Genomic DNA, 12614 nt, shown 5'->3' on the forward strand with positions numbered 1-12614 from the left:
GCGCTGCAAAACTTTTTCCTGTTGTTTTTAAGATGCCTGAGGCTGCCCACAACCCCGCCGGGTGGAAACTGTCCCTGGCAGCCTTACCATCCTCCAGTGTGGTGGCATTGATCTCGCTGGACGACGGCCCCGTCCCCGCGCGGTTGAAGGCCTGCACCACCACCCCGTACTGGGCGAACTTCTTCAGGTTGTCCAGCGTGTAGACCTCGCTGTCCCCCGTGGCCTTCATCTCCACGATGCTGTACTGCCCGTTGCTGCCCGGGCTGTTCTCCCGGTACCCGATCTGGTAGCCGCGGATCACCCCATTCTGCAGCTCCTTTTTTGGGGCCTGAAGAATTGGGGATACGAGATGGGGTGGTGTCATGGCCCAGGCTCTGCAGGAGGGGAGGTGGAGGCGAGGCAAGTCCTCCTGCTCCTGCTCATACAGAGGATGGAGGACGAAGGCTCCTCGTCAGCAGTGCAGCTCAGGGTACACAGAAGATGGCCTCGGAGAGCCCTGAGCTGTCCGGGCACGTAGGAAGAGTCACAGAAGTGCCACCAGCTCCGAGAGGGCCACCAGAGGGGTCCCAGCGGGAGGTGATGGGCAGAGCCTGGCAGCAGGAGGGGACAGCCCTGAGCCAGCCTTAGGAATGCATGAGGCCAGGTTTAAATCAATCTTAACAATATTCCTCTGAAGCATTAAGAAATCAATAGGGTTGATTGCAAATTTATGTTACAAAGCCAGCGCAATCCATCTCTTCGAAATACTCCTAAAATGAACTGACTTATCTTTCAAGTGAATCTTATTTTTCATTAATCTGTTTTTCAGGACCTAGGAGGAGGGGAGAGAAGCTGGAACCCTAAATTTATTGACTTACCAGTTCATTCTGAAGTCCTAACTTTATAATCAATTTTATTTTTCATTATGCACCTTCTGAAAAATAAATCTGATTCTGAACTATATTGATCTTTGCTTGAGCAGTTTGCAGCTAAATGTCTCAGTTTTTCCATATTTATCCTCTCTTTCCCCATGGCCCCCCCATGGATATCCTATGAGATAATTAGCTTGTTATCAAACATGATTAATACGGACCCTGCATGATGCAGCCGAGCGCAAGCCCAGCCTTCAAATTTTCATGATGTCTCAGAAATTGTCCGGGCCCTCGTACCTCCGAGGAAATGTCCTGGTCCCGGAGCGGCCTGCCCCATGGGACTTGGGATGGGGTTTGCACCAGGAGCCCTGTTTGCTCCGTATGCCCAGCACCAGGACTGCATTTGGCACAGCACCGACTGCGCTGCCCCACGGACACATGGCTGCCGTGGCTCCATCCCAGGGCGAGGGAAGCAGGAAGGTGACATGCCCGACATGGGGAGGGAGAGCAGGTTTTTCTCCCCCCGTGCCCTCGTGCATCTTTGTGCTGCGTAAGACTGCGTGGCCAAGGAAAGCCCCAGCAGTGCCCCAGCCCCACGCACCTTCCAGGTGACCTGGATGCTCTGGGACGTCATCGGCTGCAAGGTGACATCCATCGGAGGCCCATCAGGAGCTAGGGAAAAACAGACCCGAAAGAGGGTGTTGAGAAGGGAAAGGACCCCCTTGGCACAAAAACACTCATCCGAAAGAGAGCTCGGCTGCAGCCAGCTTTACATTGAGGACACAGCCCCCAGGCTGTGAGCAGCACCTGCTTCCTCCGTGCTGATGGTGAGCTCCTTGCTGGGCTCGCTGCGGCCGATCTTGTTGAAGGAGTACATGCGGATGCTGTACACCGAGGCGGGGTGGAGGTCCACAATGTTCGCCTGGTTGATGGTCGGGGAGATGTTGCGCGTGGACTGCTTAAAATCCCAGGAATCTGGAAAAGCAGAAGAATAAGAAACGGACTTCAGCACCCGAATGCCATCCCCTGGCCTGCGGCACCAAGAGGGACATGTTCCATCCCAGCCATGCCGGGCAGGTGGATGCGGAAGTCCCCAAAGGCTTTCACAGCAGGGTCCCCCACTAGAGACTCTGCGTCCCCCTCCTTGCTGTTGTGTGGCTCTCAGTTTGGCTTTTTGCAAATATTGTCTCTTTAAATATTCCCTTTCAAATGCTCCCATCTAACATAAATTAACATATTTCATGAATGCCGCTCTCTCCTTTCTTCATCAAAGGAGCTGGGGCGCAGAACATTCCCTTTACGGTGGTGATGGGGCCAGCTCTGCACCTGCCCACGCAGCCCGGCCCCAGGAAGCAGCGAGCCCCAGCCACAGGGTGGCATGGGGGGGGGGTCCGCCGGCACCTACCGGACTTGTTCTTGTACTCGATGTCGAAGCCGGTGATGATGCTGTTCCCATCGAACCGCTGAGTCCATCGCAAGTTCATGCTCCGGGCTTTCACCTCGCGGATCTCCAGCTCCGGAGGGTCAGGGGGCTCTTGGGGAGACACGGGGGGGGGGGGGGTCAGGAGCCAAAGCGTGGGGTGACAGGGAGAGAAAAAAAACAGAAATAGCAGGACCCTGTGAAGCTTTGCCACATCCCACACCCCATGCGTAAGTTCGCATTCCTTCGGCAGCCCTCGTGGGTTCGGTGACGGGCAGCGCACACTGGGCTCACACACGTGGACACGTACCTTGGACGGTGAGCTGGATCAGGCCTCTGTCTTCACCATACGAGTTGATCGCGTGACAAGAGAAGAAGACGGAGTCCCCGCGGTCAGCTGGTTTCAGCTATGAATAGTTTGGGGAGAAGAAAGGAGCCACCTCAGCCTTGGCTGCCCCGAGCTCCCATCTTCGTGCAGGGACCCCAGCCCGCTCCTGCCCTGGGGGAGCTGTGCCTGCGGGCGCAGGTTGCCCCAAACCCCTACCCCCCGCTCAGATGTGCACAGAGCTTTTATTCTTTGAGGCATCCCTGGTGCTGCCCAACACCTTTAGAACCAGATCCCATTGCATAGGAAGGCGAAATTTAGTGCAAGGAAAATGTAACCCACTGGATTTCATTTTCAGGGCCATCACAGCACGAGAACAGTGGCTGGTTTTAGCTCTTCACAAGCACTGCAAGCAGCTTTTCTGCATTAACTGCCCCTGTGCCAGACATGCAAGGATGCTCGGGAGCGGCAGTGGGATGAAACCCCCGGAGCCCAGCCCCTCACCTTGAGGGTGGAGATGACCTCGTCGCCGTTGTCCTTGGTGGTGATGGCGTAGCGCATGTTGCGGTCGGGGTCGATGACGGTGTCGCCCTTCTCCCAGCGGATGATGATGGGCCGCTCGCCCCGCGCCGTGCAGTTCAGCTCCTTGCTCTGCCCCTTGATGGCGATGGTGGTGTTGGGGTGGGATGTGATCATGGCGGGGACTGTGGGAGGGAGCCGGGGGTCAGCACCCCCTCGGCTCACCCGGTGGGCACGGCCGCAGCCCCCAGCACCCCGCCGTGGGTGCGGGGCTCACCGAGAGGCCGTGCAGCCCGAAGTGGAATCGTTTCGCTGCATTATACGGCTCAGGATCATAAAATAATGAAGCAGATAAATTTTATAATGCATAGCATTACACCGGGGTAGACAATAAAACGTGAAAGACAAATAACCAAGCGCACACTATAATGAAGAGAAAGCCTCCAGTCTGAGACGTGCGAGTATGAATTATTGACTAAGGTTTTACACTCCCGAGGATGAGAGGAAGAATGTTTTCCATCACAGATTTGCATAATTCACTCGTATAAACCTGGGCAGAATATAGAGCGCGATTCCACATCAGCAAGGCAGCTTTTGCATTGCAGATGCCGGAGAAATTTCCCCCCCACCCCCTCGAAGATTCCCCCCAAGATGCAAAGGAGGGGAGGGGAGCCCCCAGCCGTGCCCACCGCCCACCCAGGCGCAGCACCCTGCGTGGTGCCATCGCCACCAGGAGGACTCGGGTTTTGGGTGGGCGAGCGGGGCTGGATGCTGGCAGCGTGGGGCGGCACCGCCGCGGCTCCCCGGAGCAGCACACGGAGCAGGAAAACAGGCTGGGGGCGGGGGCAGCCTGGGTAAGCCGAAAAAAATGTAATGCATAAACAAACAGCGCTGCCGAGTCCCGCAGTAATATATGATAATGACAATCCGCAAAGGCAACACACACTGTTATAATGGGACACAAGAGGCTCTAATGAGCTACGACTTCTCGGCTTTCTGTGGCAATGTAATTCAATTAGCAGCTAAGGAAACCTTTCCTCCCGAGCTGCCGGCATTTTCAGGGTGCGGGGCATGCGCCCACGTGGCTGGCACGAGGCGTGAGCCCGGCCGCGGGGACTCCTCCGCCTCGTGACAGCTCTTCAGGAGCCCATGGAGATCCTGCCCGCGGCCAGCCCCGAGGACCCCGAGCTGACACGGAGGGGCAGGGGCGGGGAGAAAATAGCAGAGCCCAACCTGCTCCAGCGTGCGGAGGAGCACGAAGGCCGGGACCCTTGGTGGGAGGATGGACCCGGCTCTCCTCGGGGCTCCGCGGAGGAGCCAGCCCATTCCCTGCACATGGTGGCCCCGGGAGAGGAGCTCTGTTTCAGGCTCTGCTTCGCTGAAATGCACTTATTGATGTTTGATTAAAAGCAGCTCCTTGGATGTAAACATATCAACTTCCCTCAATTGCCGGGGTCCCAGGAGAGCGGCACGTAGCCCAGAGCAGAGGAAGCAGCAAAACAAACCCGAAGAAAACCCCAACCAGCTGTGCACACAGCACGGACCGGGGCTTGGAGGCAGCAGCCCCCTGCACACCATCCCTGGTGCTGCCCCGTGCCACCGGCACACCCCCACACCCCGTGCTGGTGATGCCCCAGGCCCACGGTGACCCACAGGGTGCTCTGAGCCCTGTGAGCATCCTGCACAGGACCGGCTGCAGGGAGGAGGAACAAGGGAGGGAGGATGCTCACGGCTGTATCTCAAGCAGCCTCCTTCAGCCTCCTCACACGTGCAGGATCCTGCACACCACAGCCCGGGTGCTGTGTGTGTGTGGGATTGGTGCTGAGCACCCCAAACTCAGCCTGTGCATCCTGCCCCTGTGCAGAATGGCTTCCCTCGAGGACAGCTTGCCTCCTGCACAGTCTGACATCCCATCCCCTGCGCCCAGCCTGCTCGGCCACCCCCGCACTGCCCCGCTGCTCCCCTCCATGCCCACGGGCCATGTTAAAACAGCCCCAACAAGAGGCTCGTCCTGTCTGCTGGGCAGAGATAAGAGAGAGAAGACTGGCCACCAAGGGAATTGTCAGCACCCCTCATGCTCTTCCGTCCCCAGCCAGGCTGGGGCAGGAGCAGCTTCACAGCCCGGTGGTGACAACTCAATGAGAACGGTGACACCGGTGACAAGGGCTGCTCCTGCCTCCCTCGCCCCCCTCTTCCTTGTTTAGAGCCAGCTCTGTGATGTTAATTTGATTGCACCCGTTTCAGCTTCCTTTCTACACTGATTAGCTGAGTTTCACCTGAAGCATGAGATTAATTCAAATTGCATGGAAGCAATCAGTTATGCTTCTGCAGTAGGACACCGAACGCCCTGGCACCTCCGGCCCTGCCCGGTGCCCGGCGAGCCCCCCCAAGGCTGGAGGAGCCCCCGCAGCCCGCACTGCCCCCGGGGACCCGACCCGCTCCATCCCTGGCTCCGTGCTCCCGATGCAGCCATGTGCTAAATGGCATTTATCACGCGCTGTGATCTCCTCACCTGCGCCCGGGCCAGCGAGCCACCCCCCGGGTGGCTGTGTGCTCCTGTGCCCTGCTCCCAGCCTCCAGCACCCCACACCTCCTGCTCTGCAGCGCACCCGACCTGGCGCTAACAAGTTGCCTTCAACAGCATGGATGAATGCACCAGCCCTGCACGGCAGCAAGGTATTACTGCTTCCAGACAAGTGCCCGTGCTCGGGGCTGAGCAGAGCAACTTTGTGGCACGGTCCCGGGGCCAGCGCATGCCCCGAGTGCTGTGCACCCTGCAAGGGATGGCAACCCAGCAAAAGGCTGGCCTGGCCAGGGCCCCGAGGGTTAAATCTGCACGCAGAGCCCTGCGGTTTCCTCCTCGGCACCTGACAAGCAGCAGCTAACTGATCCTGGCACTAGTGGGGCTGTGCACGCTCCTCTGATTTATTGCCTGCCTGCCTTGGTTAGCCCCACAGAGCTGGCACGGCAGCACCCGGGATGTGCCGTGCGGCCGGGGCTGCCCCTCCTGCCCCGCGTGGTGTGGGGCCGGCGGCTCCCCTCTCTCCAACTGACCGCGGGTTTGGGCTCTGATTAACATTCATTTAACACTGTCTGCAGTGGCCTGGCTTTAGACGAAAGCCGGTGCTGATCTCGCTTTAATTGGCCTGACATTTCACTAAACAAACAAAAATCAAAAAAATGAAACAAAACAAAGAGCCCCATATAATGCTTAATTGGCTGTGGCGCTTCGTCTACCTATTCATTCAAACCTTTTCAAAGGCTGCTGAGGTCTCCGGGAAATGTAAAAGCACATGCATAATAAGGTTATGTGCTATTCAAGTCAGCAAGCAACCTGTCCTGGGATGCAATTATACCAGATAGCAGGGACAAGGCAACAGTTCAGGCTCCAAGACTTCTGCACACTCACTCGGGATTAATCGCCTTGACTTTGTACCTGCGCCTTATTGAAGTATGTTGTTTGAAGTCGCTCGTTTCAATTCATCAATCAGCGGGATAAATTAAACAGCTGACAGGGAGAGGAAAAGGCTCCCCTCGACCCTCCCCGCAAGAAACACAGGAAAGTAGATGCTGGCTGGGGAGGGGAGACGCTGGAGCGAGAGGGAGCGAGAGGCTGCCGCAGCCGGGCGGTGGGCGTTTGGCCGGGGGGAGCTGCAGGGGGGGAGGCTGCAGGGGGGAGGCTGTAGCCCCGGCCACTCGCAGTGTTTCTCTTCCCTGCCAGCGCCGGGTGCGAGACCTGGCCGGGATGCAGCATTGTGCACGTGCCCGCGGTTTCTGGGCATTCAAGACAGCGCCCGCTGCCAGCCCCAGCTCCCTCCTGCCTCTTCGGCACCACCCCTCCCCTCTTTGTTAGGGAAACGACGATTTTAAGATAAATCTAACATGGGAAGCCAGCAAGAAAGCAAGAGCCTGATGTTCTCAAAGGGTGCGTGGAGCCAACAGAAGCCAAATCCAGGTGTAAGGACAGCAAGGAGTGGAGCCGCGCGCACCGCTCTGGCACCGTGAGGATGCTGCCACAGGAACCAGCAGGACCAGGCTGTCCTCCCCTCCAGCACCTCTTCCTGGAGGTTTGAACTCTTACGGCAGCAGCAATCAAAATAAATAAAGAGGAGCTGGAGATTATGTATTCTGCTGATAGCAACGGGAGAGGAATCCAATAATAAGCACAGTTCAAACACGGTGTCTAACAACACTTCCCAGCCCATCCCTGTCAAATTAGCGAAGCTATTTCCTTCCCTCCCGTATGATGTAGATTGATTGCCTGGTTTTATTTAGGACTAAGTGTTTATAATCGCATAAGGGAAGCCAGTCCCTGCAGGAGGGCAATCGATGCCTCCCGTGCCCCACATCGATCGGGGGCTGCGCGGTGCTGGGGCAGCGCCAGGCCGGTCCCTGTGTGTGCAGCGGGCTGTGCTCTGGGGGGACACCCCCTGCAGCCCCCCCTGCAGCCGTGCCATGTCCCAGCCCCGCCAGCACAGCTACTTACTCTTCACGGTGAGAAACATGGACTTGCTGATGTCCGTGCCCACCCCGTTGCTGGCCTGGCACAGGTAGTAGCCGATGTCCTCCTCCAGCACGTGGCGGATGAGCAGGGAGCTGTTGGGGAGGATCTGGATGCGGCCCGTCAGCGGGATGGGGTGGTACTGCTGCGGGTTCCCACTTCCTAGGGGGGGGCGCAGACACGCAGTGATGAGAGCTCAGCCAAGCAAGGGGGGGGGCTCGTGGGGGTCGTTGCTGGGGTGGCCAGGCCAAAACGGAGAGACCAGAGATCCCCAAACGCTGCCGTGTCGCCTCACACGTACCTTTTGCGTGCTTCCACATGACTTTTGGAGGCGGGTACCCATCCACAGAGCAGTTCAGCACCCCAGCTTTACCGTAAATGCCATCCTGGTTGTTGGGCTGAACCACAAATCGAGGAGGCACTGGATAACAAGGACGCAAAGATGGCCGTTAGAGCCGAAATCCCAGCAGCTTCTTGCAGACCATCTCTGCTTGCACATGGCTGCCCTGTCTCCCCTGCCTGCTTCCACCCGTGCTACACCCATCACTGCCCACCCACCCAAGCCGGATGTGGGGGCAGCCCCGGGGATGCTCACCCCGCACGATGAGCTGCCGCTCGCGGCTGACGGTGGCGGCGGCGTTGCTGGCGATGCACGTGTAGTTGCCGTTGTGCTTGAGGGAGACGCTGGAGATCTGCAGGGAGCTCATGAACTCCTTGCTCTCGATGGTGACGCCCGAGCCAGAGAGGATGACGTGCCCGTCCTTCCGCCAGGTGATGTGGATGGGCATGTCCCCCGAGGAGACCACGCAGGGGATGTAGAGGAGCTGCCCGATGGAGGCTGGGGGGAACTCGAAGGGCTGGATCAGAGGAGGGACTGCGGAGGGGAGAGGCAACACACTGTACATCCCAGCCCTTGCCCGAGGGGACAGGCTGGTGGCACGAGGACAGAGGAAAAGCAGCTGGTCCTGGCTCCTGGCCCTCACAGCGGGTCAGTGCCCACCAGCCCCATCTCACCACAGGGCGCAGCCTTGCGGAGGAGCAAGCCTGCTTGCCATCAGCACAACAGCTCACCAACCCATTGCATCCCTATCACCCAAAGCATTTGCTGCCCAGAAACTAAGGCAGGCTTTTGTTCCAGCCAGTAACGCTTCCAGGAGGGGGTGACAGCAGGATGTGACCCACCTGGGAGAGCCACTGCGCTCAGCCCAGCGCCAGGAGCCGCCAGCCGCCCCGACCCCCTCTACACACACAAGCTGAAATTCCACCTCAGCAGAAAAGCAGTTATTAGATGGATGCTTTTCTTAAAGGCACTGGATTCAGAACCAGCCATTATCTTTCTGATAACTTAATTAGGCAACCGCAGCATCTCTGGCAATGTGGGAGGGGGAAGAAAGCATAGAGAGGGAGACAATTAGCTTAACAAGGCTCAGCACCTGGTAGACGAGATCCTCTTTCCGCAGCCTCCATAATTAAATTAGCAGGCTGCCAATTGTCCCCTCGGCAGAAATAAGATGCCCTCTTGTACAGACGTGGGAGCCCCAGCGGGGAAGGGCTCACCGTGCTACCGTGCACGCCCCCGCTCTCCTGCACGCCATCCCCCATCTCCACCCACACCTCGACCAATGCTCTCCAATGCTCCCAGTGCTCGGACCAGGCTGCTGGGGGCTCCAGGGCCGGGTCAGAACTGGGCTGGCCATGATGGGGTGGCCCAAAGCCTGGCCGGGCAGCCCCGCAGAGCAGAAGGTGCTGGGGGTTGCTCGTCGCCCCCTCGGGATGCTGCCCACGGGCGCATGGGTCCGGCCCGGCCGCCTGCCCCGCTGCCAGCTGTAGCGACGTGGCTTGAGCTGCTGGAGCCATGGAGCCGGCAGTGCCCGTTTTCCATAATTAATGAATAATTAATTGGGAACGCGCTGCAGTCTATTGCAGAGTGGGGCCGGGCTTATGCATCTCCGAATGCCCCACGGGCCACTTCCAGCACACGCAGCCTCTCGGCAGAAGAGCTCTCCTGGTTCCAGCTCCCCTTAACCAGGGCTTAACACGCGTCTTTCCTTCCCAATTGATTTCCTGGTGCATATTCTCCTCTTTTCAGCACTTCCCAGGCTCTCCTGCACCCCAGTGCACCCCAGCAGCGCCGCATAGCCCCACATCCCTCACGCTGTGCCCGACTGCAGAGCGGCTGAGGCGGCGTCCCTGCCGCTGTCACCTGGGCAGGGCTGTGTGACAGCACCAGGACAGTCCCAAGCCCGCACGTGATCAATTAAAACCTTCAAAGATGTTTGCAGGAATAACGAGCACCTCAGAATAACAGGAATAACAGGGCACCTCGGCTGGGTGCTGCTGGGGGACGCGTGGAGAAGAGACCCGGCAGCACCCCCAGGCAGCCTGGGAAGCCCTGGGGAGCAGGGAGGCTCTGAGCTGGGACACGGGGACCCAGCAGCCAGGGAGGAGGCTCGGGGACTTCCCAACAGGGGCAGAAACAGAGATCAAACTGAACGGCACGATCGAGCCAGGCGCTGGCGTGAGGGGGCCGTAAAGCTTTTACTACCGCTTGCTTGGAAAGACCTGCGGCGTAACTCACTTGTGGCACGCAGCGTGCTCGCCAGGCACTTGTGGCACTAAAAACTTTACGGTGCTCATACCATCTCTGCGCACTTCTATTTCTTTATTCTGCTCCTCGGAGTGGGCTCCAAACATAGTCGAGGGTATTCTCAGTTTTCCTCCCCAGGCTTTTATCCGGTGGCCATAAAAACACCCAGGCGGGCAGGGCCAGGTGTAAATCTCCAGCCTGTGTGCTGCAGGTGGGATGAAGACGTCCGCCATAGCCAGAGCCACAAAAGCAAAAGTGCAGCATGTAATTCAACTTTGCGTGCGCACATCGCTGTAGGTACTCCCTCCGTGAGGACTTTGGTTTAAGGTGAGGAACACAAAGGCTGGCCATGCCTTGCACTGGGGGTGCGAGGGGAGAGGGGCCCCCTCGGCGCTGCCCTAAGGTTAGCTGCAGCCCACACTTCTGCCTGCAAAGCCTTGGAGAAGAGCATTAGCTAATCAAGGGGTTGCATCTATAATCAGCTTGATGCACTCTCTTGCTAACCTGATTCCTAATAAGAAAATGGTGGATGGAAGGGGAGGGAGGGGGATCAGCATAAAATCCAGTCCATAAATACCCGGCTCGGTGAGACAGAGGGAAAGACAATTGGCCAGCTCCGTCCCCAGCGTGGCTGTGTTTGTCTGAATGATTTACTGCAAACACTGAGCTGGCGACAGGCAGAGCCGACCCGACAACTCTGAGGATGGGAGATACGATAGCTCCGCGCGCTCATAACACAATCTCAGCAAGTCACTGGGAGGGAATGCATCCGACTCAATTCATTAGGACTGATAGCTCCCTCAATGGGGCTGAATAATTGATGGCCTGGAGAAGCTTTTAAGATGTTCTGTGCGCTTGGAAGACCGAGAGTATTATTTTTTTAAAAGCTAACACACAGAGAAAAACATCAGTGAAGGTGATCCGAGCAAAGGTTAGATGTTTTAATACGCTGTGTTTACACCGTAAATCCTTGCTCGCTGCGTGTAACAAGAAATGGATCCGGTGTGGCTCGGGGCAGCAGCAGGCACGCAGGTGGGTGCAAGGTGGCCGGGCTGAGCCAGCTCTGCCTCTCATCGGTGCTTGGGGAACACAGCCAGCACCCGGACGCAGAGCCCCCCGCCCGATGCTGCCCTGCCTCTGTCCACAGTAGGAACAGCCCCAACACTCCCTGAACCCCAGTGCGATCGGAATGGCCCCAACCCAACCCAAAGGAGTTGCCCCAAGGAGCACTCTTGTGCCTTGCCCCGTTCTGGGTGGGAGAGTGGTGGGAAAGGGGCTCACAGCTCCCGCTTGCAATGTGCCAGAGCTGACCAAGCTTCTGCAGGAAGCACAGGGCTCCCGTGGCTGGGGAGGGGATCGTCTGACCCAGGCAATCCCCACCCGCTCACCTTTCACCGTGACGTGCACGCTCTGGCTGATGGAGAGCTGGGGCTGGATCAGCACGCTGCACAGATACTCCCCTTCGTCCATGCCCTTCTGGACGTCCATCAGCTTGAGAGTCCCGTTTTCAAAGACCACTTGGCGGTGGTTATCAGGCAGCAGCAAAGAGTCCTTGTACCACTTGATGGAGTAATAGGGGTACCCGATCACCCTGCAGTTGATGAAAGTGTCCCTACCCGCTACCGCCGTTATGTTCTTCATCGCTCGGATGCTCGGGGGACCTACATAGTGGGGAGGAAGGAAGAGGCAGGCTAGGTTAATTCCGAAGGGCAGCTTGTTTGCACACATATCAGCTGCTAGCGCAGAGCGAGCTGCGCAGGCGAGTGAGGTGACAACAGAGCCAGGACCCAGCCTGGCCATCAGCAGCCTCCAGCGAGAGCCCCTCGCGCACACCTACAAAAGAACAGCTGCAAAAATTGGGGGCTGCGACCCTTGGCTGCAGCCAAACTTCAGCAAACTCCACCCAATCTTGCAGGCACAATGCTTAGGCTTGAATTTGCAGGCTTCAGTGCTGGGGAAGCCCAGCCTGTGAGTGCTGCTGCCCCTCAGAGGGATGTCAGCCGCTGCCTTGGAGCTCCCAGCTCCTGCCGTGGGGCACATCCAGCTGGGGCTCCCAGGGGAGGTTTGGGAGACCTCTGGGGAGCATCCCCCGGCCGTACGGCAGCTCTGCCCCTCTCAGGAGGAAGCTGTCTGAGCTTTGCCATCTCCTTGGCAGAGAACTGCATACAGGAGCCTGACTGCCATTTGACAATTTGTTTAATCTCCACTAAAATGCACCATTCTGAGCTTCCCACGGGCATCCCGAGCAGTGCCAAAAAGCCAGGCAGCCCACCGCTTCTGGCTGGCTCTCATGCTGCCTGAAGGACTGGAAGAGTATTGCAGGTGAGTATTGCAACAAGAGGTTTCACGCTTCAATAATTACATTGTTCTCGTGGCCATTGTGTAAAATAGCAAACTAATCTAAAGATTAA

At 57.9% G+C, this 12614-nt stretch overlaps 1 protein-coding gene across 3 annotated transcripts in view; it reads right to left on the reverse strand.

Moving 5' to 3' along the window:
- Nucleotides 1–12614, reverse strand: part of DSCAML1 (DS cell adhesion molecule like 1) — a 98731-nt gene that overhangs the window by 12591 nt on the left and 73526 nt on the right. For 2 of the 3 annotated variants that reach the window (XM_040534171.1, XM_040534172.1), the window contains 10 exons: nucleotides 11592–11864; nucleotides 8212–8490; nucleotides 7918–8037; nucleotides 7602–7778; nucleotides 3101–3300; nucleotides 2582–2678; nucleotides 2257–2385; nucleotides 1659–1826; nucleotides 1453–1523; nucleotides 88–328 (listed from right to left, as the gene is read on the reverse strand). In XM_040534171.1, the coding sequence (XP_040390105.1) occupies nucleotides 88–328; nucleotides 1453–1523; nucleotides 1659–1826; nucleotides 2257–2385; nucleotides 2582–2678; nucleotides 3101–3300; nucleotides 7602–7778; nucleotides 7918–8037; nucleotides 8212–8490; nucleotides 11592–11864 (1755 nt within the window). Of the gene's footprint in view, nucleotides 1–87; nucleotides 329–1452; nucleotides 1524–1658; nucleotides 1827–2256; nucleotides 2386–2581; nucleotides 2679–3100; nucleotides 3301–7601; nucleotides 7779–7917; nucleotides 8038–8211; nucleotides 8491–11591; nucleotides 11865–12614 lie in introns of those variants that run through there. The other variant, XM_040534173.1, reaches the window with a different exon arrangement.

The sequence above is a fragment of the Cygnus olor genome, chromosome 22 (genome assembly GCF_009769625.2).
Source record: "Cygnus olor isolate bCygOlo1 chromosome 22, bCygOlo1.pri.v2, whole genome shotgun sequence".
Lineage (NCBI taxonomy): Eukaryota > Metazoa > Chordata > Aves > Anseriformes > Anatidae > Cygnus > Cygnus olor.